At 46.6% G+C, this 24,872-nt stretch overlaps 2 protein-coding genes across 5 annotated transcripts in view; one reads left to right on the top strand and one right to left on the bottom strand.

The window, feature by feature from the left end:
* CACNB3 (calcium voltage-gated channel auxiliary subunit beta 3) overlaps window positions 1-3,968 on the top strand; it is a 38,809-nt gene extending 34,841 nt beyond the window's left edge. For all 3 annotated transcript variants that reach the window (XM_033138103.1, XM_033138094.1, XM_033138085.1), the window contains exon 13: window positions 836-3,968. In XM_033138103.1, the coding sequence (XP_032993994.1) occupies window positions 836-1,150 (315 nt within the window). In that variant the 3' untranslated portion in view covers window positions 1,151-3,968. The remainder of the gene's footprint in view (window positions 1-835) is intronic.
* Window positions 3,969-6,570: 2,602 nt separating this feature from the next.
* Window positions 6,571-23,663, bottom strand: DDX23 (DEAD-box helicase 23). Of its 2 annotated transcripts, none has more exons than XM_033138075.1 (17): window positions 23,530-23,663; window positions 21,245-21,441; window positions 20,144-20,254; window positions 18,645-18,741; window positions 18,335-18,400; window positions 17,985-18,123; window positions 17,492-17,625; window positions 16,282-16,394; window positions 15,760-15,903; window positions 14,838-15,063; window positions 14,370-14,515; window positions 12,822-12,999; window positions 12,094-12,336; window positions 10,898-11,049; window positions 9,423-9,531; window positions 8,740-8,914; window positions 6,571-7,554 (listed from the first exon to the last, which is right to left on the bottom strand). In XM_033138075.1, the coding sequence occupies exons 2-17, from the start codon at window positions 21,439-21,441 to the stop codon at window positions 7,331-7,333; spliced, it is 2,454 nt and encodes an 817-aa protein (XP_032993966.1). In that variant the 5' UTR covers window positions 23,530-23,663; the 3' UTR covers window positions 6,571-7,330. The 2 variants fall into 2 exon arrangements, with proteins under 2 accessions (XP_032993966.1, XP_032993959.1); XM_033138068.1 differs by having other exon boundaries at window positions 23,310-23,615.
* Window positions 23,664-24,872: the final 1,209 nt, after the last annotated feature.

Genomic DNA, 24,872 nt, shown 5'->3' with positions numbered 1-24,872 from the left:
ATCTCTGACCGTTGATTCTGATGGAAAAAATTGCTGAGAGGGGGCGAGTTAGTGCAGAAGCCTCAACCTTATGGCAGGCCAAATAAAATAAACCACCGTTAAGTGCCACACTGGAACTAGCTATACGAGATGCAACACAATTCCATGCATGACTTCCGTACCCAGTGGTGTTGTTGTGAAATATTAGATATTTAATATTAGATATTGTTGATTGTGGGAAATTAACTGACACGATGAACAGGATGGATGAAAGGGAAGGCCCACCCCGATGCATTCTCGGGGGCTCCTTTTATTGAAAACTCACAGCTAGGTTAAACATTAACATACAGAGAGAACTCCAAAGGACCAAATAAGGAATGGTGTACCTACTAATACCAAATATGGAAGTTGCTCCTTTGGCTACACCCACATGACATCTTCATTGTGTACGTGCTCTCCTCTCACTTACTCACCCCCTCCCGCTGAACATCTCCTGCTCTGCCTAAACATGTGTTTCCCAACTTGGTGCCCACAGAGCCAAAGGGTATGCCAAATGAGGGCTCTGTAACTTACCTAATTTAGTGTGGTATGCCAGCACTTATATATGAATTATTCTATCTTGATAAAAGGGCGTGGCATGCCAGCGCCTGGCTAAACTATAATTCCCACACAGTGGGAATTGCTTCCTGGTACATTGGCTCAAGGTTGCCATTTTTAGTTTGAATTCTTTCAATGGGATTTAAGTGCGAGTGACTGTAACTGTCTCATGGGCCCTGCCCAGACGCGCTATGCGCCCCCAGATGGCGCTGTGTCCTTGGGTGCTTTTTGTGACCCACTCTACGGTTCCCCACTCCAGAACCAGGCCTCGCTGGGCGAGCGCGGCAACGAACGCTCCCCGGTGGAGCACGACAGCCTGATGCAGTCGGACGAGGCGAGCGACGCCTCCCGCAAGACCTGGACGGCGGCCTCTCAGCGCAGCTCCCGGCACCTGGAGGAAGAGTACTCGGATGCCTACACCGACCTGTACCAGCCTCACCGCAACCACAACAGCGGCCTCCACAGCACCAACGGCCACGACTCCCAGGACCGCCTCCTGGAGCGCGAGACAGAGCACAACCACAACGAGAGGAACTGGCAGCGCAACCGGCCCTGGGCTAAGGACAGCTACTGAGGCCTCCTGGCCGGGGAATCTCCCGACCCTCCCTAGGCCGGGATGCCAGGGAAACGGGACAAGGCCTCCTTCTCCTCCCGAGTCACGTCAATTGCCTGGTATTAAGCCTTCCTCTCTTCCTCCTCTCCTAGCTCAGCCCCACAGTATACAGGTCCTGCCCTGGTATACAGGTGCTATCCATGGAACCCCAGACACAGCCGCAGCTGCCTGATTCCTATACCCTGGATGGGTGGAATCTCTTGCCCACCTTTGCTTTGGGTTAACGAGGGCCACAATAACGTCCTTGCAGGGTAAATTCCATTGGTAGCTTCTCATCCCAGGTCCATTGTTTTTGGGGGGAGGGATTTGAGAAGACACACAAAAGGAGGTGGGGGTGGAGAAGGGGCTGCGATTCTTTTTCTGACTCCAGGTGAGCAGGGCTACTGTTAGGACAAAGGAGGCCTAGCAGGGAGCAACACCGGGATCAGTTTTCCTGGTAAGGTGGAGTAGATGGATTACAAGCGGAAAGACAAGATTGTGGGCTTGGGCGTCGTTCTCATGCTTTGCTGTAGGCCAGTTCAGAAGTAATACGACTGGGGTTGCTGAGGAACACGAATGTCTGCTGTGGGAATGGGTGTGATCTGCAAGTGGATTTTCAGATTTGCAGTTGCAGTGGGTGAAGTCATGACATGTGAGCTTTGTGGCATTGGCGACTGTTTGTGCAGGTGCCTTGATGCATCACACACAGCCATAAGCAGCAGTTTTTTTGGGGGGGGGGCTAACTGTCCCCTGGGCTGAACCACTTCAAGTTGCAGGGGTAGAGGAATTGCATAGTTAAAACATATTGGAAAGGAATCTCCCTCAAATGGAAAATTAGTGTGGAGAAGGCTAGACTAAGATGCTGCTTCTTCATGTTTAGTTTCTGTATGCAGGGAGATATATGTATCCAACAATGTGATTCCCTTACCTGTAGCTTAAAGTAGCAGTCTAGAAACAGTTCTTCCATCTTTTCCTCCCCTTCCATTCACGGCAGTGGGAAAATGTGGCATAACCCAAGAGGTGAATGATGGGTTGTGAAATGTCAGGCAGCATCCACTCGCAGTCATGGAGGCCACCCCACAGCGGGTTTTCCACCTGGAGGTCTTCTCCTGATAAGTGGGGAGGCTTGTTTTTTCAGCAGCATCACTCACAGGCATGGCCAAGGAGAGGCCTACATGGCCTTTGCCTGACATTGCTCCTGTGAGCACCATGAGATTTGATGCCACTATGAGCAAAGTCGCGCTCATAGAACTGCCGTAAGAACTGCCCCAAATTCCTTCCTCTTCTCCTCTCCCAGTTTGGCTTCTGTGAAGTGGAAGCCCTCCTGATTCCTAGGAGCCTGAGAGGTAAACTGCACATTTTACACAAACATGTGTAATAAAGTCCTGATGTAGTAGAATCATGCCTTGCACACGGGTTAATTTCCAGGGGGTAGCACATAAAGCCGAAATTGTGTCTCGTCAAAACAGCCCCCTGGAAACGCCATCACGCAAGCAATTTTACCTTCAGGAGATGGTGAGAGATCTTGTGTGGGGCTGTCCAGGATCTCACAAGACCTTCTCAGGCCCCAATGAGAAAGTCTGAGAGCTTAAAAGCATTTCCTGCCTTTTGTGCGTTTAATTTGTATGATATCAGCTGGCCAGCTGCCAGCTGCATAAAGCTGCGATCGCCCAAGTTAAATGTGCGCAAGTTGCAATCCTACTGCACTTCAGATATATATATATATATAAAGCAGATTTGGGAGGGTATGATTTGGGATAGGGCAGCGGCAGGTTTGCGCAATCATTTGCAAGTTGGCTGCACTAAAAATGCTCTCCCAGCTGCTTTTCCAGTGATGGGGGTTCCAGATCCACAGGAGATGGGTGGAGGGGGCAGGTGGAGGAAGCATGTTTTTTTGGGGGGGGGGAGGGTGCAATTTTGAGTAGGGAACAGGCAATGGAGAAAAGATGAAGCACTCCTTTTCACCCTTCTGTTGTTGGAAAAGTTGCAGCCTCCTGAGACCAGGGGATATAATATTCAACTTTTCCCCTGTAACGAACGAGCAATGCATCTCCTTAGAGCCACAGTCCAGGCGCCTGCTTGCATTTGACCCCCTCTTCCCCTCACAGAGACTCTTCCGTCTCCTTTCAGTGCACAGCCACCCCTCCTCCGTCGAGGAGCTGGTGGGGTAATAATCAGTTGTAAAGCCACAATGTGATAATTTTTTATTCTTCATCTTCAACCTCCCTGGAGTTCTCTGCTATAATTGCATGAGGCCTTGATTCTTCCATAGTCTTTCTGGGAGGGGTGGGCGAGTACCAGCCAGCGTTGCTGCTTGGCAGTGATGCCCACCTGCATCACTCACAGATTCTGTTTCGAGGAGGGAGGCATAGGGCTAGAGCCAACCCCACCCACCATTTCCTGCTTCCTATCTCATGCACAAGCCCCCTTCCTACCCCAGAGGCCCAGCTGACCTGCCTTCGGTTCTCCCGCTGCCCCTTGCTCCAGGCTCCTCAAGCACTTCACTGGGCAGTGGGTGTCAGCCCCCTGCCTTTAAAAACCACGTACACACCTATCAGAAATCAGCCTGTAAATACTGCATGCTACCATCGGAGAGTTGTTTCGAGTGTGTGTCCTACGCCCTGGGCTGGCCGGAGGAACTGAGGCGGCTCCAGGGGCCGGGGATATCCGGGTTCTGTCCCTGCAATTGCCGGTCAGTCGGCCATGGCAAGAGCTTTGTTACTATTCTTTTGTAGAGAGCACTTATTTCCCTGACAACTTGTAAGCGGTTTGAAATAACAAGCGTTTGCTGTTTATAAAACATGGCTGGTCTGTCTTTTTTTTAAATGGAATATGACGGGTAAAGAACAGTGGAGCTCAGTGGGTAATCAGTGAGCAGAAATTAATATGTTTTGTATGGTGTATGCATTCTTAAAAGGCAATGTGGGTAGGGCCTGCTGTGAACTGCAGTGTGGCCTATAGCCTGGGCTGGGTGTGTTCATTGTTGACTCACAAACACGATACTTCTTGCAAAAACCTTCAAAGAGGCTTAACAGCTCTTTGCTGCATTGTCTAGTTCTTTGAGGCAGAGCCTAGGACAGGAGAGGGTTGGGAGAAACATCAGACCCAGGAGGCAAATGCAAGCCTTTCACAGTCCTCAGGACTCTCCCTAGGCACCCAGCCCAAGTTGCTTTTGCCAGGCTGGACATTGCCAGACTGGAATGTGTCTTTGAATTGCAACGGTGCTACTCGCTTGCCTGAATAGAGTCACACCTGTTGGTTTTTGTGGAGCAGGAACATAGCCTGCCATACAAGGGGATGAGTTGCATCTGTTGCTCCACACATTTTTCACTTCTGGCCCCCACCCACCACCAACACGCTGCCCCAGGAAGGCTGCACATAAGTGCATGTGGCTCTCAGGACAAGAAGTGTTCCTCTCCCTGAAACTAAGGCTCTCTGCTGTGCCACACAAAACCATAGTTCCTAAGGATTCCTTAAGGGAATCAATGGCAGTTCATGTGGTACATAAAAACACATAAATCAAATGGAAAATCTCAAGAGCTTAGCTGCAGCCCAAAGAAGTTCAGTTGGCTGTAGCAGGACTTGACAAGGCCACACGCACACATTAAGCGATTGTCACATTTGACACGTGTGCTGATAATTCAATGTGCTTTTCCCACCGAGCCTTAAATTGGAGCCTACCAATTCAGCAGCGTACACCTTGCCCTCCGACACCACTACCTGAAGCACAGCACAAAGTGCACTTTAGCCAAAAGGAAGGTTTGAGTCTGCATATCAAGAGTCCTTTTGCATTACAGGTGTTAATATTCCTACTGGGTAAAACAAGCAAAGCGAGGTATGTGAATGGCTGCATTTAACTTTTGCTTCTAATGCAGTGTTTTTCAACCACTGTTCCATGGCACACTAGTGTGCCGCGAGATGTTGCCTGGTGTGCCGTGGGAAAAATTGAAAAATTACTTTATATATAGTCAATATAGGCACAGAGTTAATTTTTTTAACATTTTCTAATGGTGGTGTGCCTTGTGATTTTTTTCATGAAACAAGTGTGCCTTTGCCCAAAAAAGGTTGAAAAACACTGTTCTAATGTATGTGTGTCCTGGTTTTCAGAGATGTATACCAGGAGCAAAGGGGGAATTTGTGTAATCATTTAGTTCCCCCCACAATAAACTATCACATGAAGTACCTTCTCTCCTAACCCACCCCTGCGAGCTCCCTCCCCCATGCACACACTGAAGACTCTGCATTCCAGCACCTGCTGCGGAGACTCTTTCAAAAAGTCTTTTAAAGAGCGCATTTGAATAATTTTGTCTGCAGATATGCAAATGAAGCTGTGGAAGTGGCTACCCAGTCCCAGAGAACAAAGACGGTTCAATAACACACTGTCCTCAAAGTCCATGTGGTACAGTCCTTCCTGCTGTCAATGAACCAGACTCCATAGCTAGTGAACTCAGCACTGCAGCTTTCTACCATAAATGTCTTCATCTCTGCATTATCACAATTCCTGGTGGAAATGCAAATTTATCGGTAGAAAAATCCATACTCTTTGCCCTGGGCACTTAATTTACATTTCAGATTATGCAATATTGCATCACTTGTTCCAGTTGCAGCAGAGCGAGGGAGCTTTTCAATATGCAGTTCTTGCCTTATCCAGTGCTGAGCAGGCCAGCAACTAAAGGTAAAGTCACCCCAAAGCATGGAGGGCTACAAAAATCGAACGGGGTGCTGTCCAGTCGCATTATGTTGAATTTCATTTGGAGCCAAAAATGACCACCACTGGGTTGCAACAGGAGTGTAGGGCTGCAGCTCACCGGCCATAGAGCTACTCACTTGCAAAAACACATGTGCCTCGTGGTGTCTGCAAACGGTTCACTTTTACGGCAACACAATCAAGGTCCCACTTCTCTTCAAACGTCTACTTCTGCACACACTTGCTGAGACATTCAGCAGTGACATCAAGACATGTCAGGCTTTATCCCAGGCATCTTCAGAAAAGGCTTCTGTTTGAAACCCCTGGAGAGCAGTGTAGAGGATACTGAGCTAGAAATATTTTGTTTAAGTCCAACATGCCATCAACCTTTTGGGTTAGGGACATAAAGAACAAACAAATTTCTACACATTTCGTTTTTAACAAAAAATAAGTTGCCCTTTTATTCTAGACCTCCAGCTGTCACCCTTCGAACACTACTTTGTTCCAACTACTGCTACTCCCCTCTCACACACAAGATTTACTATATCAGTAATGCAAAACTGGTTCTCTTGCCTCTAGCTGATAGTCTCATAAATAGCTTGTAAGGACAATTGCTATATTTAAAAGGCACAGAAGAATACAAGTTCTACAGAGGAGACACAGTTTGAACTTGCATCTGTGAAAAGGGAGGAGTAAAGGAAGAGAGAGACCTGAGTAACATTTCACATGGATTTATAGAAGCACAGAAACATCATTGAAAAATATGAGTGTCTTTCTGTACATCACCTGTCCCCTTCTACTGAAAGTAGCCAGTACTAACCTCTGAAAAAAATCAAGTTTTGTTAAGAAATTCACCCCACCCTTCCTCATGAAATTACCACCCTGAAACATGGTACTGGAAACAGGGTGATGTTCTTACCAGAAGAGGAAAGGAGGGCCCTGCAGCATCCCTGCCAGAGTTCCACAAGCTGTATCACACACACACACACACCCCGCTGCCCAAAAAAGTCGGAACAAAACCTCAGAGTCTCGCTTGATCATGGAGTAGAGGAGGTGGCAGGCTTAAAGCCACCAAGTGGCACAAATCAGCAAGGTGAGTCTGCAGGCCTAGCCTAGCTCAGCTTCCCAACTCAAATGTAAAGCAAGGCTCCAGGAAGAAGTAGGGGGAATTGTCTAGCTCAGGATTCCCAAGGAGACATTTTAACTTTTTAGATTGAAGTCTTCATTGTTTGGTCCCGAATTCTTCGCTGGGCGTCACATCAATAGCTCAAGGGGCGTACCTACTACGTTTGAAGGGGAGAGGGAAAGCACATTAAAAGCCACTGCCTCTTTAAGGTCTAGGCAAGTGGGCCTGAAAGAGCCATTTCACCAGGAGGCTCTTGCTCTTTCGGTCTGCTCCAGGCTCCAGGCAGTGGCCCAGAGTGTCCCCTGACTGCAATCGCGGATGGGCCTCTTGAATAGCAATTCTACAGGACTCAGGCAAAGATTGTCTCTTCCCGCCGCTTCTTGGTAAGGATGGTTCCCGGCTTGTGCTGTGCATCTGGGTGGTTGGCCAGTTCTGGAGGGCATGAAGACACCGGACTCTCGAGGATAGCCTGCTTAAGGTCATAGAAGACAGCAGAGTCCTCCTTGGTGACAAAAGAGATGGCTACACCGCTCTTGCCAGCTCGTCCTGTTCGGCCAATGCGGTGAATATAATCTGTAAGCAAGGAGGAAGGAAGGTGTTAAGGCATGAAAGCTTAGAAATACAGTGAGTGTGGAGGATAATTAAAAATGATGAATTAGATTTGTAAGTTGGAAAAGTATTTTGTAAGAAATATTGGAAAATGTAAGAAGGAGAGGAAAGAGTATGGGGATTAATTGGTAATAACTGTAAATTAGGTTTAATCTGGGAGTCAATGGGGGGGAATCGGGCAAGTCCTCGAGGGCTAAGATGGTATGTGCATTGTAAGTGATTAAATTGGCAAAGTATTACTGTTTACCCCAGTGAGAGGGGGGTTTGTTTGGCATGCCCCTCTTGGTGAGAGAAAGGGGGGTTAGAAAAATTTAATCATGTGTTGTAATTTGGTCATAACTGGAAAAATTCTAATAAATATTTTTTATATATATAAAAAGGAAGGTGTTAAGGCGCTGCTAACCTTTGGTGCTGGGTGGAAAATCTAAATGATGGCTCATGCTACAGGGTCAAGGACAGAGACTGACCGATCCTTAACAGAAATATATACAAAAATTGTCCAGTAGCACCTTAGAGACCAACTAAGTTTGTTCTTGGTATGAGCTTTCGTGTGCATGGTATCTGAAGAAGTGTGCATGCACACGAAAGCTCATACCAAGAACAAATTTAGTTGGTCTCTAAGGTGCTACTGGACAATTTTTTAAAAAAATTTATATTTCTACTGCGTCAGACCAACACGGCTACCTACCTGAATCTATCACCCCTTAACAGTTACAGAAAAGCAATTAAAGATGAAAATGAAGATGAAGTATTAGTATAGAATTTCAGTGTTCAAAGCACTTCATACATCACATTAATCCTTACAACAGTCCTAGAAAAAGGTAGACCCATCACTAACAACTCCATATTGCAGAGGAGGCTGAGGGTGAAGGGCTTGCCCAAAGCAGCAGAGACAAGATTTGACCCAGACTTTCTAACTTGTGCACTTTGTGACTACACACTGCCAGCTCCCAGACGTGGAATTAGAAGGACCTACATCAATTTTGTGACTTGAACAGCACAGCATGCCAACCACTGCCACCCCGCCTCTCCCGTTCGGTGGCCCAAATTGCTGAAGCCATGCCTCACAGACACAGAGGTTTCTGTTATAAGACCAAGGAAGTGCCCAGAAGATCTCTATAGAAAGGCAGAGAGCACTAGACAGCTCACCTTCAATGTTCTTGGCCATGTCGTAGTTCACCACCATGGACACATCATGGATGTCGATACCACGTCCAGCCACATCTGTGGCCACCAGAATATCCTTGGCACCAGCCTTCAAGTTGGAGAGGGCAAACTCTCGCTGCTCCTGACCTTTGCCGCCATGAAGGGTGCAGGCATTGTACTGCGGAGATGGGAGAGCAACGGGTTACATTAAGCCAGATGTTTGTTTGGGCAATGAGGACAGTAACCAAAAGGCAATGAACAAGCAACAATTCCCTCCAGAGACAAAGACAGCCAAGTGTTTCAAGAGGAGACACTGGGGCAGAGTGCTCCATCATTCCCAGACATTCCTAGTGAAAACTAAGAGATGTTGATTACCTTGCAAGGGGCTTGCGGGGTGGGGGGAATGGCAACTGCCAGACCAAGAATAAGCATTGAACTCTGCCAATTCAGGGCTCAGCAGAGTCAGCCAGAAAATGTCTTACCAGCTGCCATAAAGTCAACAGCTACACCACATTATTCTGATAATTTGCTGATAGTGTGAGAGGAAACACCTATGTATCTTCCTGAAGTTTGACAAATGACACAAGGAGCCTCAAAGATGGGCTGGCTAACCTCACATGGGCCTCAAATACTTGGACATAGGATCTGCAGTTCTTAAACTTACAGTTCTCGAGATTACTACTTACCCCCATCTTCTCCAGGGATTTAGCCAGCACATCGCAGCCCTTCTTCTGGTTCACAAAGATGATGATGGGTGGGTCAAAGCCCTGCTCCAAAATGTTCAGCAGTTTCTTCCTATACAGGGGAAAGGAGAAGAGAAGCAAACAGGTGAGGCACAATGGTGGGGTCTGAAGATGCAATCTGTTCAGCAGAAATGTTACATTGCACACCCTTGCCCTCTGGCACACATCTCTAACCGTCCGTGCCAAAGACATGCCTCATTTGGAACAGTTCAGTACCCTGACATCCAGAAACAACACTAATAACACTGGACAGGGATAACCATGCGTACAGCCTTGAGCTCCTTGGCAGAAGGGAGGGCTAGAACTTGTAATACGTAACAAAAATGTGCACCCAGATTCAAGTAAGCATATTGGGGGGGGGGCCTGGACTGAATAGTATTCTGGGGTCCCTCTGCAACTCTAAGCCACATGCCACGTTCTCTTTTCTGCACTCACACCAAGGAAAGGATGCACTGGCCATTATCCTGACCCACTGATCCCACCCCACAGTAAATGCAAGACCATGTTTCTCTCCACACATTTCAAGTCATCGGTATTTTCAGTTTCCTGACAACAGGGTACATGGTTCCTTTGGACCTCCACCCACCCTGCTTGAGAAATATGGGAACCATTTCATGGTTCAAGACATGAGGAATGCTGGAGGGAAGTCTAGCAGGCTCATTCCACATAGCCCTTCTCTGGAAATTACCATATTTTTCGCTCCATAAGGAGCGAATGCATGGTCCCTGGAGCCGAATTGCCTAGGGGCAAAAAGCAGATTGTGCTCTTTTTTTTTTACCAAGAGAGAAGGGGGTGTTGAAAGGAAGCCGCTGAACAGCTGTTCAGCAAGTGATCAGGAGAGAGATAAGGCTCCCTTTCCAGCCACGCCCCCTTGCCCAGGCCTCCATTGTTGAATGCAGAGGGAGGCTGTTTCCCCAGCAACATGTGACTGGCTGATTAGATTATCTGTCTGGAAACTGTAGAAATGGCTGTAGGACTAGAAGCTGCAGAACTGTGAGTTGGACCCCATAAAACGGGACTTTTCCCTTTGCAAAAAAAAAGCTGCACCACTTTGAACTGATCCTCAAAAAAGCAGGGCTTTCCCCCTTTCCTCCTCTAAAAACTAGGTGCATCTTATGGAGCGAAAAATACGGTATATTACGGCAGAAGCCCCATGTTTGGGTTGAGGCTTCACTTCATAGCCAGAAATGTGCTTATGCCACAATTTGGAAGGAGCGAAGATAAAGCATAAAATGGACGTGAATTGCCTCTGCAAAGGGTTCTCTTTTTAAGCACAGAGCCCTGTGCCAATCACAACAAACACAGTTCTATGTTCTATGCCTACCACACCTGAGGGCCCAAACCTCAAAGGCTCCCGTTACCTCGTTTGAACTAGACAAACCAAGGCCCTTGACGCAACCTCCCACACCAGCGGTTACCTCTTCTCCGACTCTGACATGAGGAAGACCTTCTGTTCCACACGTTCGTGTGGCTTGCCAGCAGAGCCAATGTAGACCACCGCTGGGCGGCGCAGGTAACTGCGGGCCAGGCGCTCCACAGCAGGGGGCATGGTGGCTGTGAACATCACAGTCTGCCGTGGGGGGGGGGAGAGAAGAGAGAGCATGAGTGCAAGGCAGTCTGCCTTTCCTCCCACATAATGGAACTACTCCAATTTAAGCAGAAAAGGGGAGGAATGCATTTTCACAAACATCACATTGCAGGAAATATGTACAAAGCCACAAAGAGAGCTGTTTTATTAAGAAAGTTACCTCCAATCACTTCCATTTGCGGTATTTTAGCCAGAAATAAAGGAAATCAATGAACCCTTCAACCTGCAAAGGGCATCCAATCCTACCATTTCACCACGTCTGGCTGGTAAGGTTTGTTTGTTTTTTTACTGTGAATGGTGCCCAAGCTTAAGTGTTCTCCTTGTTCTGCCTCGCTCCCTCTCAAAGCACACTTTCAAGCACTCAGTACCTTCCACAAAAAAGGGAGTGGGCACTAACATCAACCATCCTCTTAACTGCCTCATCTTTTGTGCCTATGAATCTGATCTTGGGGTTGAACCCAAGTGATCAGTTCCATTAGCACAAGGACTACTTCTTCTTCTTCTTCTTCTTCTTCTTCTTCTTCTTCTTATTATTATTATTATTATTATTATTATTATTATTATTATTATTATTATACAGCCCCATATCCAGAGGTCTCAGGGCCCTCTCCTCTCCCTACACTCCCTGTAAATCAGCTCTGGAGGATTGAGGGAACCCCCGGAACAGATTTACAGGGGGCATATGGGGGAGAGAGGAGCAGGCAGGGAAACTCCATTGCACAACTAAAAGTATTTGTGCTGTTTAGTTGGCTACTGCCCTCTGGACTGAACATGGTTTTCTAAGAAACAGCTTTCAGAAAAAAAGCATCTCCCTACCCACAAGCAGCCACCAACCACACTATCCGCCCCTTCAAAAAAAGTGCCTTATTTCTCATGTGAATTTAAAAACATTGCTAACCAGGTCAGATTAAAGGAAGGGTGTTTGGGTTAAAGGGTGGAAATCAATGGTGGACTTGAACACCAATGCTTTACTTTTTACAAGTTAATACACCAGATGTGACAGCAAGGCACCCAAACCCCACTAACCTGCCGATATTTGTGCTTGCCCAACTCGAAGTTGGCCAACATCTTTTCAGGGTCTTCAGCCTCATCCGTATCTGGTTTCTGGTTAGTGACAGGTATGTGCTCCAGGATCTTCTGCACATCAGGTTCGAAGCCCATGTCAATCATGCGGTCAGCCTCATCCAGTACTACATAGGTGCAGCGGCTCAGCACCAGGTAACGGTTCTCCAAAACGTCAATCAGACGGCCCGGTGTAGCAATCACAATCTGTGGCATTCAGCGAGAGAGCGCAGATACATGGAGGTGGAAATGACCCTTGAAACCTGTGTCCATACAGCTTTCCCCCATCCTTCCCTGATGAACTCAAGAAACAGTGCAACATTTTCCAATATACTCTCCAGGCAGGGAAGGTGAGCCAGGCCATGAAGTTAAGAGGATATTAAGCTATGAATGGGTGTCATTATTTATCACTCACAGGAGCACACTGCTAATGCACAAAGTGGACATTTAGGGTTGTTGCCAATGATATGCCAAGAGTGTTCTGCTGGTACAACAGGATTTCCATTTTCTCTCCTCCCACTGTGTGGTCCTAAAATCTACTTTTAATGTCTCCCCCTACCCCCTGGAGCTGATTTTGAGGGTGTGCAGGGGGATATAGTAGAGGAGGAAGCAGCTCCATTAGAGGATAAGAAGTTGGTTGTGTCAGCAGACCACCCACTCTGACTTTTAAAGCAGAAGGGGGCCCCTCTCACCTCACAACCCATGCGCAGGCGGAAGCCTTGATCCTCACGGGAGATGCCACCAATAACAGCCACTGTGCGGATGCCCAGGGGCTTTCCAAATTTGATGGTCTCTTCCTCAATCTGCTGGGCCAGCTCACGGGTGGGAGCCAGGATGACGGCATAGGGTCCCTGATCTGACTCCTCAATCCTGCAGTGAACAAAAAACATATGCTGAGCTGAAGCAGACAGTGTGAAACCATCCCTCTCTGGCCTACAAGACTTCGCAGCAAAGGCGGGCTCCCAACCAAAGAATGCCCCAGGTTTCTGCCTGCTAGATTGAACTGTGAGAAATGTATACATGTGTGACCTCAATCTACTGACTACCACTGAAACAAAATTAAGTAAGGGTGGGTGCCGTGCGATTTTTTTGGAGGGGAAACAAGCCCCCCCCAAGTGTCAACCCAGTGAACCAGATTATTTCAAGCTCACCTAGAAGCCACGGTTTCTGGGGAAGGGTCATGGCTGTGGTACAGCACATGCCTTGCATGCAGAAGGTCCCAGGTTTGATCCCTGCCATCTCCAGCTGGGAGAAAAACCTGCCTGAAACCCTGGAGAGCCACTGCCAGTCAGTGTAGACAATGCTGAGGTAGATGGACCAATGGTTTGACTCCGAACAAGGCAGTTTTCTATGTTCATAAATTGACACCAGCCATTCAGGTCTTTACAGAGCCTGAGCACAACAAAAGCTGCAAGGAGGTCCCTGCAGTGCACACGGGGGCGGGGGGGGGGGGAGCCATCTATCCATGGTGATTTGGCCTATCTCCAGCATGGTTAGTCTGTGAGCTTCCCAGAAGTCTCTGGGTAGCCACTGATGGAAACAGCATTGCTGGACAAGATGGACTTTTTTTTGTCAATGTGAGCAAAGCAATTCTTATGTTTGTATCACAACATGACTGTAGTCCTGCTCAATCAAAGCTGCACACCTGGAAGCAATGGCTTTACCATGGGAGAAAAATCCTCATCTCCCCACCTCTCACTCATTCTCACATACACACAAAAACAGGGGTAAGCAGTGACTAGCACAATTCTGGGCTTTGCCACCAAAAGTTACTGAAATATTAGGGGGATTACAAAGGCTTCCCAAACAGGTTACAGCAGTACCTTGGTTCCCGAACAAATCGGCTCCTGAACGCCGCACACCCAGAAGTGTTCCAGTTTATGAATGTTTTTTGGAAGCCGAACATCCAACACGACTTCCAATTGAGTGCAGGAAGCTCCTGCAGCCAATCAGAAGACGCGCCTTGGTTTCTGAACGGTTTCAGGAGTTGAACGGACTCTCGGAACGGATTAAGTTCGAGAACCAAGGTACCACTGTACTTGATGTGTGGTATTAGAAAAATATCACTCCCTCACAGAAGAATGCCTGGGCGTTGAGAGCACCAGTGCAAATCGTGGTGCTGAAGAATCATTTGCATGTGAGCATTGACCCAGACCCAAACCAGGGCCCTCAAAATGTCCATCCCCCCCCCCCCGAAAAGTGGCCTAACCTGCCGCAGCACCCATCACTCACTCCCTCACCTGTCAATCTTGGGAAGTGTTGTGATCCACACCAGCAATGGGATAAGGAAGGCAGCTGTTTTACCACTGCCAGTTTCTGCCACGCCTATGATGTCACGGTTCTGCAGACCAATAGGAATGGCTTGACGCTGAATAGGAGTTGGTTCCTGTGGGAAACGAGGCATAAAACCTATCAGGAAACTACTAGACCTCTTGGGAGGAATCAAAGGGAATTCAAGCAGTCAGCAACAGAACCAGGAATCCTGACTCTTAGCCCTCCCCAACATCCAAAACAATATGTCCTTTCAAGAACAAAGCTGATCTCCAGAAGCCATGGTGCTCAGTCCCTGTTCAACAACACCCACCCCCATAAACTAAATGATCATTTAGCATTTAAAATATACACTTATACAGTCTCTCAAAATAAACTGAAGTTCCAATGGTTAACAGAAGGTCCAATCCATTTTTGTGAAGTGACTTGCATCTCACCTTGTAGCCGCATTTGTCAATGACCTCCAAGATGTGAGGGGGCAGTGAAGAGTCTTTCCAGGAACGAATAGGGTTGGGGATCTTGCCTCCTTTAGTGGTGATGCTGTAGTCCTCCCGGAAGATACGCCAGTCCCTGTCTGTCATCTCATCCAGTTTCTTTTGAGACCAATGCCTGTCATCCCAGCGTTGCTTGGCCTCCTTTTTACGCAGCTTGCGCAGGCGTGCCCTGCCAGAAGGAAGATCCCAACAGGGTGAGAATAGGCAGGCCAAATGGTAGAAGACGAAAGCAAAGAAAAACCCCAGCAAACTGGAAGAGGGCAGCTCTTATCTGCCCACTTCTGCACAAAACTTTGCTCACTGCAACCTATTAACTATGCCAGGAATAGGGCTGGGCAATATATTGAGATATTGTCCAAAATCGGTTTGACGTTCACATCATGATAACTGTTTCATAATATTTTACCTGGCAATATATCACGAATCATGTGCAGAAGCGATTTTCGGCATCTGGACATGCGCAGGTGTGGTTTCTGGTATCTGCGCGTGTGCAGATGCCATTTCCGGCACCACTTGGCGAGTCCCCGCATGGTGCATGGGGGACTTGCCGAGCAGGCGATTCGGTTTGTGGGCGGCTCGTGGGCCGGTAAAATGTTCTTCATGGGCTGCATCCGGCCCATGGGCTGGAGGTTGCCGACCTCTGTCTTAGAGTCTGACTTTCCTTGTCACAAGAGTTTTGGTTGGTTGAATTGGGGGGGGGGGAAACAACTCCTTGTACATGTGATGAAAGCACAGAATGTCTTCCCATATCCACCTGAACACCAACATCCAGCAAAACCACAAAGGTTTACTATTCCCCCATCAGCTGGGGAATGTCATCAAAAACTTTGCAACACCAGCACCTCCATCCCTGGATGTAACTCACTCCTCTTGCTCTTTCTCCTCCAGCGTGCGCCGCTTCTCCATCAGGTCTCCATAAAAACGCGACTGCTCCCGCTTCTGCTGCTTCAAGTCAATGCCAGCAATGAAGCCACGTCCCAGCAGCTGAACCTGATGTCGCTCCTTGTACCTGTTGAACAGAATGTCAAATGGTACTGTATACACGCCAAACTGTAGGTGGTTAGAAACTCCCAGAATCCCATCTCATTTTTTCCTTCACAAGCCCACTTAATTTGCACAACTCACTGCCATGTGAGAATTTGTATTTTTAGGATACAAGGATGTAGGTTTTTTTTACAAATCCCAAATCCCAGACCTCTAGTCGCCGTCCTCTCACAGGGCTGGGAATATTCCTGCTTCATTTGTGTCAGCTATACTGGCTAAGGAGGAAACTGGATTTTCAGATTCTTCCCAGGAGCAAGGATAGATATGCAGCTTTGCGGACACCAGTCTCTCTATTCTGAAGTAAGCATCCCATATGGAACCCGCCTCCCACAGCAATACTCACAGGGGATTGTAGTCAATGGAAGTGTCTTCGGAAGCATCCCACTCAAAGACAAACTTGCGGTCATTCAGATGCCGAGTACGTCTCCGCTTCTTGACCCCACCCAAGTACCGCTCCTAAGGGAACATGGCATATATATATTTATTCAATTCATGCCCTCTCAGACTTTTCCAAAGGAAAAAAGGCAACATTTCCCAATGAAACACAAAGGAAGTTTGCAAGGAAACTCTGTGTGCCCCCCCTTTGCAAGAATTCAGTCTGACCGTGAAGAGACAAGGATAGTTGCTAGTCCTTCTGCTGAATATGTTAAGGAGCAAAATATACCGTAAAGCTTGCTATAATGCAATACACACACCGCTTGGATCAAAATTACAATAAACATGTATGCTGCTCTTTCTAAGTTTTCCGGACGCTTCATACATAACAGCCCTGTAAGGTGGGTCAGTATTATTATTCCTCATATTTCTGATAAGTGCCTGAGGCTGTCAAGGCAAGAGCTTCCCTAAGGCCCTGTAGTGACAAAAGTGCAATTTGAACTAGGGATGCCCTGGCTAACAGTTCAGACTCTGCATTGGTTCCCAAATCAGCTTTTCGCTCACTTGGGCTCATATCCAGATCATCCTTTTCATACCCAGCCCAGAAAACATGTGTATCATCATTGGACCTTGGGAACGAAGACCCAGGACAAAGCAGGAAGAATGAACTTGCATAGGCTCTGATCTCAGCCCAGTTTTGCCACAGCAAAGCAAAAAAATAAAATAAAAAGCCCTTTATTCCAATGCTGAAAACTCCAAACAGCTGTGTCTGAATTTGTGTTCCTAGCGACACTGTTAAGAAGTTATGATGTCATGTAAAGGACAAGAAATGAGTGATGGAAAGAAAGTGATCAGACCATTTTATGGACCATTTTCTAAAGCTGGCTTTTTGGGAGGTTGAAAGTACGTTGGCACAGTCAGGTTGATTTTGTGAGTGGGTCTACTGTGACAATCAACCCACACCAACAATATATTTTTCAGGACATAGAAAACTGTGATGACTCGCTCAAAAAACTGGTATGATTGCATTAAACTGATCAATGAATTCAACTAATGCTAACCTCAGCCACTTGGATGCACATCAAAGACACCCTCCTTATCCCAGTCCCCTTGCTCAAACCCATTAATCCTCATCTCCAGACTTCTTACAGAGAGAAAATGAAATGGCCTAGCATTACCTTGATGGCATGAAGTTCCTTGCTCTTATCTTTCTCCTCACGGATTTTTTGCCGTCCTTCCTCATCTTCATTGCCATTGGTCTCTCGTTCCATGCGCTCTCTCCGCTCACGCCGCTCCCTCTCCTGGGGGTCTTCTGTAGTAAATGGAAGAATGTTGGGAAATGTGGCATCAGGACACAAGCTCAAAGCAGGGAATCACACCATGCCCCTGAAGCAGAATACAGTTGTACCTTGGATCCTGAATGCCTTGCAAGTCTAACGTTTTGGCTCCCGAACGCCGCAAACCCGGAAATAAGTGTTCCGGGTTGCGAATGTTATTTGGAACCCGAACGTCCGACGTGGCTTCCGATTGGCTGCAGGAGCTTCATGCAGCCAATCAGAAGCCCGCCTTGGTCTCCGAACGTCTTGGAAGTTGAACAGACTTCTGGAACGGATTCCATTCAACTTCCAAGGTCCCACTGTACCTGACGATCTCCTGGGAGGTAATCTTTACCTAGCATCTTCCTCCCCATTTCTTGGAATTGTTTTCTCTTTTTCCTCTCCTCTTCTATGAGCCGCTGCCGCTCCTCCACCTCCAGCTGCCGTCGCTTCAAGGCCTCGGCCTCTCGTTCTGCCTTGGAAAGGAACTTCGGCTGCAAGAAATCAGAGCAAGATGTTGAGCGTGCAAGGAAACCCTGTGTACTTCCCTCATCAAGAATTTCTGAAGACGCCAGGAAGCAAAGCACAGCTTTAGACAAATACAGCTGGCTGTAATCCAATACACCCACCTGCTGGTCTCACCCGGGCAAAATGGGAATTGGTAGATGGGGAAAAAGAAAGTGGAGGCATGCCCCATGCTCTTACCTTGGCTTCAGCCTCTTCCTCAGCTTTCTTCTTGGCCAGCAGCTCCTCCAGAGAAAGTGGCTGGGCCTGTGAACAAAATAAGTGCATGTTAAAATCAGGGATGGGGGTGAGTGGGGCGGGAGAGAGAAACCCAAAAAGTAGGAAATGCTATCACCGAAGCTGTGGGGTCTATACTTTTGGCTGTACAGAAGAAGTGATCTCGAATTAAAAGAATCAGGGTGCTGTGGGGAATTCAAACCCACCCAGTTTAACTGTACATGTTACAGAGAACTGAACAAGCACTGGACATCTAGAAGGTACATGCAGTTACCTTCTCCTTCTTGGACAAGGAATCATCATCATCATCTCTGCGAGAATCTCTGTCCTTCCTGGATTTGGAGTCTTTGTTCCGACTTGGAGAGGTGCTCCTGTGCCAGAGGGATAGAACAGTCAGGAGTCGGGGTTACTGTATTTCACTGGGTGGTTCTAGGTTCAGTCCCTCAGGTTCAGCTGGCCTCAACTAGGGACCATTCCTTTAGTGTGGCAAGCCCTGCCCTGTGGAACTCCCTACCAGTAGAGGTTCAGCAGGAACTTTCTCTCCCTTCTTTTAGATGTCTTCAATTATTTAGACAGGCCTTTGAAATATCAATTTCTCTTTTTAACCAACTAGTATCTGCTGATGTTTCACTGATTTTTTTTATCATATTTTAATGGACTAATTTACTGATTTTATTATGTTTTGTATGTTACTCACCATTCTGATCTACTTTATGAAAGTATGGATTATAAATATTTAAATATATCCAAATCTAAATAAATCTAGTTACAGGTAGGTAGCCGTGTTGGTCTGCCAAAGTCAAAACAAAATAAAAAATATAAAAAAATCCTTCCAGTAGCACCTTAGAGACCAACTAAGTTTGTTCTTGGTATGAGCTTTCGTGTGCATGCACACTTCTTCAGATACTTTCAGCTCTCTATATTAGACAAACAGGCCAAATCCTACGCCAAAGGATAAATGGACATAAATCTGATATCAGGAATCACAAGACAGAGAAACCAGTAGGAGAACACTTCAGTCTCCCTGGACATTCTATACAAGATCTCAAAGTAGCTGTCTTACTACAAAGGAATTTCAGAAATAGAATGGAAAGAGAAGTTGCTGAATTGCGCCTATTGGTAATTACCAAACTTAAAACCATGGAGAGACCTGGTCTGAACAAAGACGTTGGATTCTTATCCCATTATACATGGCAAAGCTATCTTTAGCCATCTCACCCCTTGCTTTTTCCTGTAAGACCAATTACAGTCGTTAACCGTCGTCAACAGGTTTTCCACACCTACCAGCCAATCACCCATTCCCACCACCCTTCTGAGTAATACCCCTTCCCACTCTCTCACTATATATAAGGGTCTGGTGACTTCTGTTTCAGTATATCTGAAGAAGTGTGCATGCACACGAAAGCTCATACCAAGAACAAACTTAGCTGGTCTCTAAGGTGCTACTGGAAGGAATTTTTTATTTTGTTCTAAATAAATCTATTGAACAAATCCTTAGCACCAGTCACTCAAGGTAACTGTAGATGCCACTGTCCTTTCAACAACAACCTAGGCATTGTACCTTGAGCCCAATTCCTATAATAGTAACCTGTTAACCCAAGAATTTAGATGAAACTTCTCTTTAAATTCAAACATAAAGCTAAAGCGGTGAAATTGTAGGTATCTTTTTCATCATGTTTCCACCCCAGCTACCCATGAAACAATGCTATGTTCCACAACAGCTGCAACACCTCAGAAGTAACTGCATTCATTGTCTAGGAAACAGTGTTTTACCTGGACCGTTTACGGTCCTTGTCCCTTCGGTGCCCATCTTTCTCACGATCCCGGTCCTTCTTGCTGCGATCCCGCTCTTTGTCTCGCTCCCGCTCTTTATATCGCCGCTCTCTACAAACAAATGGTTTACATGAGGAATAACTGATTTCAATGCACACAGATCAAGCCACCCCTTCCATCAGACAGTAGAAACCTGAATCAATAGAAACCAACCAACCAACTGTAGAAACTATTCAATCCCACCAAATTAAATTAGCATCCTCCTATAGATATAGTCACTTTGCTCACACCCATCAACTCAGCCTTTGTATAAAGGGTACAGTTGTGGTTTATCTGTACAGCAGACCTAGAAAGGCATAGAAATTGACAATAAATGTAATCAAGACTGAGTGAATGTAACTCTGCAACAGTGCCTCTAAAGTGCTGAATTTGGCACAGAGCACTGAATTCAGCATCATAAGAACCTCAATTTTCTTTCTTAAAAATGAAAAAAAAAAAAGATTAGCCACAGCTCAAATTCAGAAGGAGAGGATTAGGACAGAGCAACATTTTCAGTGGCTGGGCTTCAATAACTTGCATAGTCTCACAAACTCCCTTCCCCAAAGAAGGCAGATGCCTTATATCAAGTAAAGTGATACACTGTAATCTGTTTAGCATGCATAGTGTTTGCAGGTCTTAGAAACCAAGCTCTACCAGTGTAGTTTAGGAAAACTTTGTACCCATTTTTTATTTCAAAACCAATAATACCGACTACCTAGCCGCAGCGTAACAAGGGATGCAGAACAGTATGTCCACAAAGGACATGCACTGGGTGTCCTTAAACCTACATAAGCACCATTCCAGTTGGGAATGGATTGTGACTCTATTACTAAGTGTACCCCAAAAGCATTTCAAGGTAGCTGCTCTGAGAAACTGGATGCTACCTCGGTAAATCATTGGTTTGAGTCCAAAATCTAGTTCAGTGCTGAATTGTTGAATCCTACCAACAGCCAAATAAAAACAGCTGAAGCTAACAGCATTCCCTGCTACTTAAGACACTCAAGGCTGACTAACCTTCATCATCCTTGCAGCAAACCAAATTGACCTATAATCTAGCCTTACCTCTCAGTCGATTTGGACCTAGATCGGGATCTTGATCGACTGCCTCTCCTTCTCTCACGGGAGCGGTGCCTTTTCCTGTCCTTTGTGACGGGGGAGCCTTTCCTGTCTCGCTCTCGTTCAGCTGAACGTGAGCGTCTCCGCTCTTCCTTGAGGGGTGAAGAATCTCTCTCTCTCTTTTCAACAGTTTCCCCAGCCATCTGGATTAAAAAAGTTTTGTTGATGGTATTAATATACAGAAGTTATTGGGAAGAGGAAGGAGGATTGGAGACCTGCTTCAGTATGGAATAGCCCCAACTTGTCTGTGGATATAGCTTAGTTAATAATCTGATATCTCATTCCTCACATTATACACCAATTATGTCATTCTTTAAATCCTGAGCAAGTTTTCAAGGTGTGGGAGTTGGTGAGGTACCAACAGTTGGAGTCCCTGATTCCCAAGAGAAATGCCACCTGAACCCCTCCCAGTTACTAATTCGGACATGAAAAAGGAATCTGTGGAGGGGATGGCATCCCTGAAAGAGGATTTGCTGGCAGGCTATTTTGGGAAGGTGGCAGTCTTGGCATATTGCCTTCTACTCTATTCTCAACATGGTCCTCTTAGAATGAATAAATACTGATTAAACAAGCTATTGCTACCAGTTTTAACACAGCTGGCCTGTTTTTAGAGAGGAAGCCCAAAAGTTGATCAGGACAAATTTATAAATGTCACATAGACTGAAATAAATTAAAGTCTGCCAATGAGCAATTGTTTCGAATTCATATAGACTGGTAGTGAAAAAAAGCACGTACGCACACACACAAAAATCATCATGTTCAACAACAAGTAGTTCTTCTGCATATAGGCATGATAAAAAGTCACGATCAGGTGCATGCTGCAGGTTCACATGAACATGCAGTTCTTGCAGCTGATGATCCACATGCTGGTTCTATGACTGCAGGTAAGGTATAGCAGCAAAAGTGTCAGACTGAGAAAAGGGAGACCTGGGTTCATATCTCCCCTCAGTCATGCACAGAGTGGTTGTGAAGATAAAAGCTGGGAGAGGGAGGAAATACTACTGAGCTCTTTGGAAGAAAAGTGGGATATAATAAAATGTAACAAACAAAACATATATTAACATAAAAATAGAGCACAAAATAAAATTTTATGTTGGAAAAAGTGGCATGTGATGCACAATGACAATCACAGTTATTCCAGCACAAATCTCAACAGAACAATCATGACTTCACTCTTCTTGAATTCTTTCACCCAGCTCACTCCCTAAAGCTGGAGGGAGATACTTGATCTTTGGGCTGGAAGGGCTGGGGGGGGGGGTTTGGTGTTGTGCAGTAGAAGGTAAGACAGTGGGCTCAAGTCAGGGAGAAGCCAGCCTTGATGAACGATTGATAGTGGAATTTATGGAGGTGTCTGGCTCTCCTGGAAAGGAGTGGTTGGAATGCGCGCGGGGGGAGAGTGCTGTGCGAAGAAGTTTGATTTGTAATAGAAGGAGGAGGAGGAGATGGAGCCGTCCGGAATGTGGCATTTGGAATGAGAATGGCTTTATCCATACAGAGACATTACTTATTATAATCGTGTCTGCTTGCTGGCATATATCAGAAGCTGTGAAAGTATTGGACTGTGAATGCAACTGAAAGAGATGTGAAAATCGCTCCGGAGTCCGAGACATGGGAAGTCTATAAATTACCAAAAAAATGGCATAATTGGAATTGTTTTAATTGGGAATTGTATAATTAATCTGGATTTTAATTTGATTGGTAATTGGAAATATATATTGGAAAATCAATAAATATGATTTAAAAAAAAGAAAAGAAATGCCCCACTCTGATCTGGATTGGAGCCCATGTAGGGTAATGGTTAGAGTGCCAGACTGGGTCCTAGAAGGCCAGAGTTCAAATCCCCACTTGGTGATGAAGCTCACTGGGTGACCTTGGGCCAAGTCACACACTCTCGGCCTAACCTACCTCACAGGGTTGTTGTGAGGATAAAAAGGGGAGGAAAAGTAGGATACAAATTTAACAAATAAACAACAACAGCGTCTCTTCCTCCCACGATCCCTGGTGCACAAACCTCTGTGTTTATCCTCGCACCATCCCCGTCAGGGCTGAGCGTCTGAAAACAAATCAAGGCGAGGGAAGCGACGGCGTGAGGCGCCCGCGACTACCGCTAACCTGAAGCCAACAGCCCTTCTGCCTCCAGCGGCAGTGAGCCCTTCTTCTTGGATACCTTTCCCTACTTGCAGTCGCTGGAAACACCGAAGGTGGCCGGGGGACAAGCGGATGCGCCTCACCTGTAGCCCCTTCCCGACGTTACCAGCAACTCACTGCGCCGCCAACATCGCCGCCATCTTACTAAAGCTAATTCCGGTCACAACATCGGGTTTGCCGCGGAGCATCATGGGAAAGCAAGTCCACTCGGGCTATCCCTCCCGCCTCAGTGCCCAGGCTTAGGACTACAATTCCCACAGAAAACGCGAGGCAGGGAGGGAAAAAAACAAAAACAAAAAAATCCCAGCATGCACCACACTCGGAAGGCGCACTGCTAGCCCTGCAAATAAGCTTCTTGGGGTACGCAGCCTGTGCGTTCTAAACGGAACGTAAGTAAGAAAACTACAATTCCCAGAGGGCGTTTCGGCGTCGTGACATATGATTAACACCGCCTTCCCCCCCGTGGGGGCTACTGGGAAATGTTGTTCTGCCGGGTCCGTGGGACTTCGCTCAGGCTTGCCTTCATGCGAGGGGATGGGGACAGGTTTCCTGCGAAGGAGCTTGCTGGAGCGGGCGGGCCCCCAAAAGGGCACCGCCGCCCTGCGTTCACACCGTCGTTCCTGATGCGGATCTTCGCTCACCTCGTTTCCCCTGGTGGGAAGGAAGGGGTTTCCTTTTGTGCCCCCCCCATGCCAAAATGGGTTGGGTCAAACCTGCGTCCTCCCCTGCAAAACCACAAAAAACCCCACCAGCCAGTGCAAAAGCCAAACAAACCTGAAACCCCACTTTAACCACTTGCAGGTTTGATTTTTTTATTGTGAATTCGTAATTAGGTTTGAAATCGACTTGAATGATAGGTTAAAAGGTTATAGCCAGCCAACCCGAGGTGTGAGTTCAAATTGATTTGTAGCTGCAGATTGGTGCAGCAGGCCTTAGAGGGCGCACCCAGCCTGTATCAAAGTTATGGGCACTGGTGGGTTCCAAATTTTTTTTATTTTTTGTTTATTGGAAGTTTCCCCATATTTCCCCCTTTAAACTCAAGGATTCACAAGGTGCCTGTCAGCTTATACCAAAGCAAAAAACAGCAATAAAAACACAGCACACCACAAACGTTTGCGTACCATAATAATAATAATAATACTAATAATAATTTGTTTGTGCCCCGCCCATCTGGCTGGGTCTCCCCAGCCACTCTGGGCGGCTTCCACCAAACATTAAAATACATGTATGAGTAATTTCATTCTTGGAGGCAGTGAGAGATTTCACTTTCTTGGGTTCCATGATCACTGCAGATGGTGACAGCAGTCACGAAATTAGAAGACGCCTGCTTCTTGGGAGAAAAGCAATGACAAACCTAGACAGCATCTTAAAAAGCAAAGACATCACCTTGCCAACAAAGGTCCGTATAGTTAAAGCTATGGTTTTC

This window comes from Lacerta agilis, chromosome 2, assembly GCF_009819535.1.
Source record: "Lacerta agilis isolate rLacAgi1 chromosome 2, rLacAgi1.pri, whole genome shotgun sequence".
In the NCBI taxonomy this organism is placed as follows: domain Eukaryota; kingdom Metazoa; phylum Chordata; class Lepidosauria; order Squamata; family Lacertidae; genus Lacerta; species Lacerta agilis.
This window is presented reverse-complemented; position numbering and strand designations above follow the sequence as displayed.

What these genes read in the sequence shown, in the direction of transcription:
- DDX23 (XM_033138075.1), bottom strand. Translation starts at nt 21,441, where the DNA reads ATGGCTGGGGAAACTGTTGAAAAGAGAGAGAGAGATTCTTCACCCCTC. An exon ending in AAGGACCGTAAACGGTCCAG is followed by an intron (nt 18,742 to 20,143) that starts GTAAAACACTGT and finishes CCTCTGGCACAG; the next exon opens with GAGCACCTCTCCAAGTCGGA. An exon ending in GCAAGCACAAATATCGGCAG is followed by an intron (nt 11,050 to 12,093) that starts GTTAGTGGGGTT and finishes CCCCCACGGCAG; the next exon opens with ACTGTGATGTTCACAGCCAC.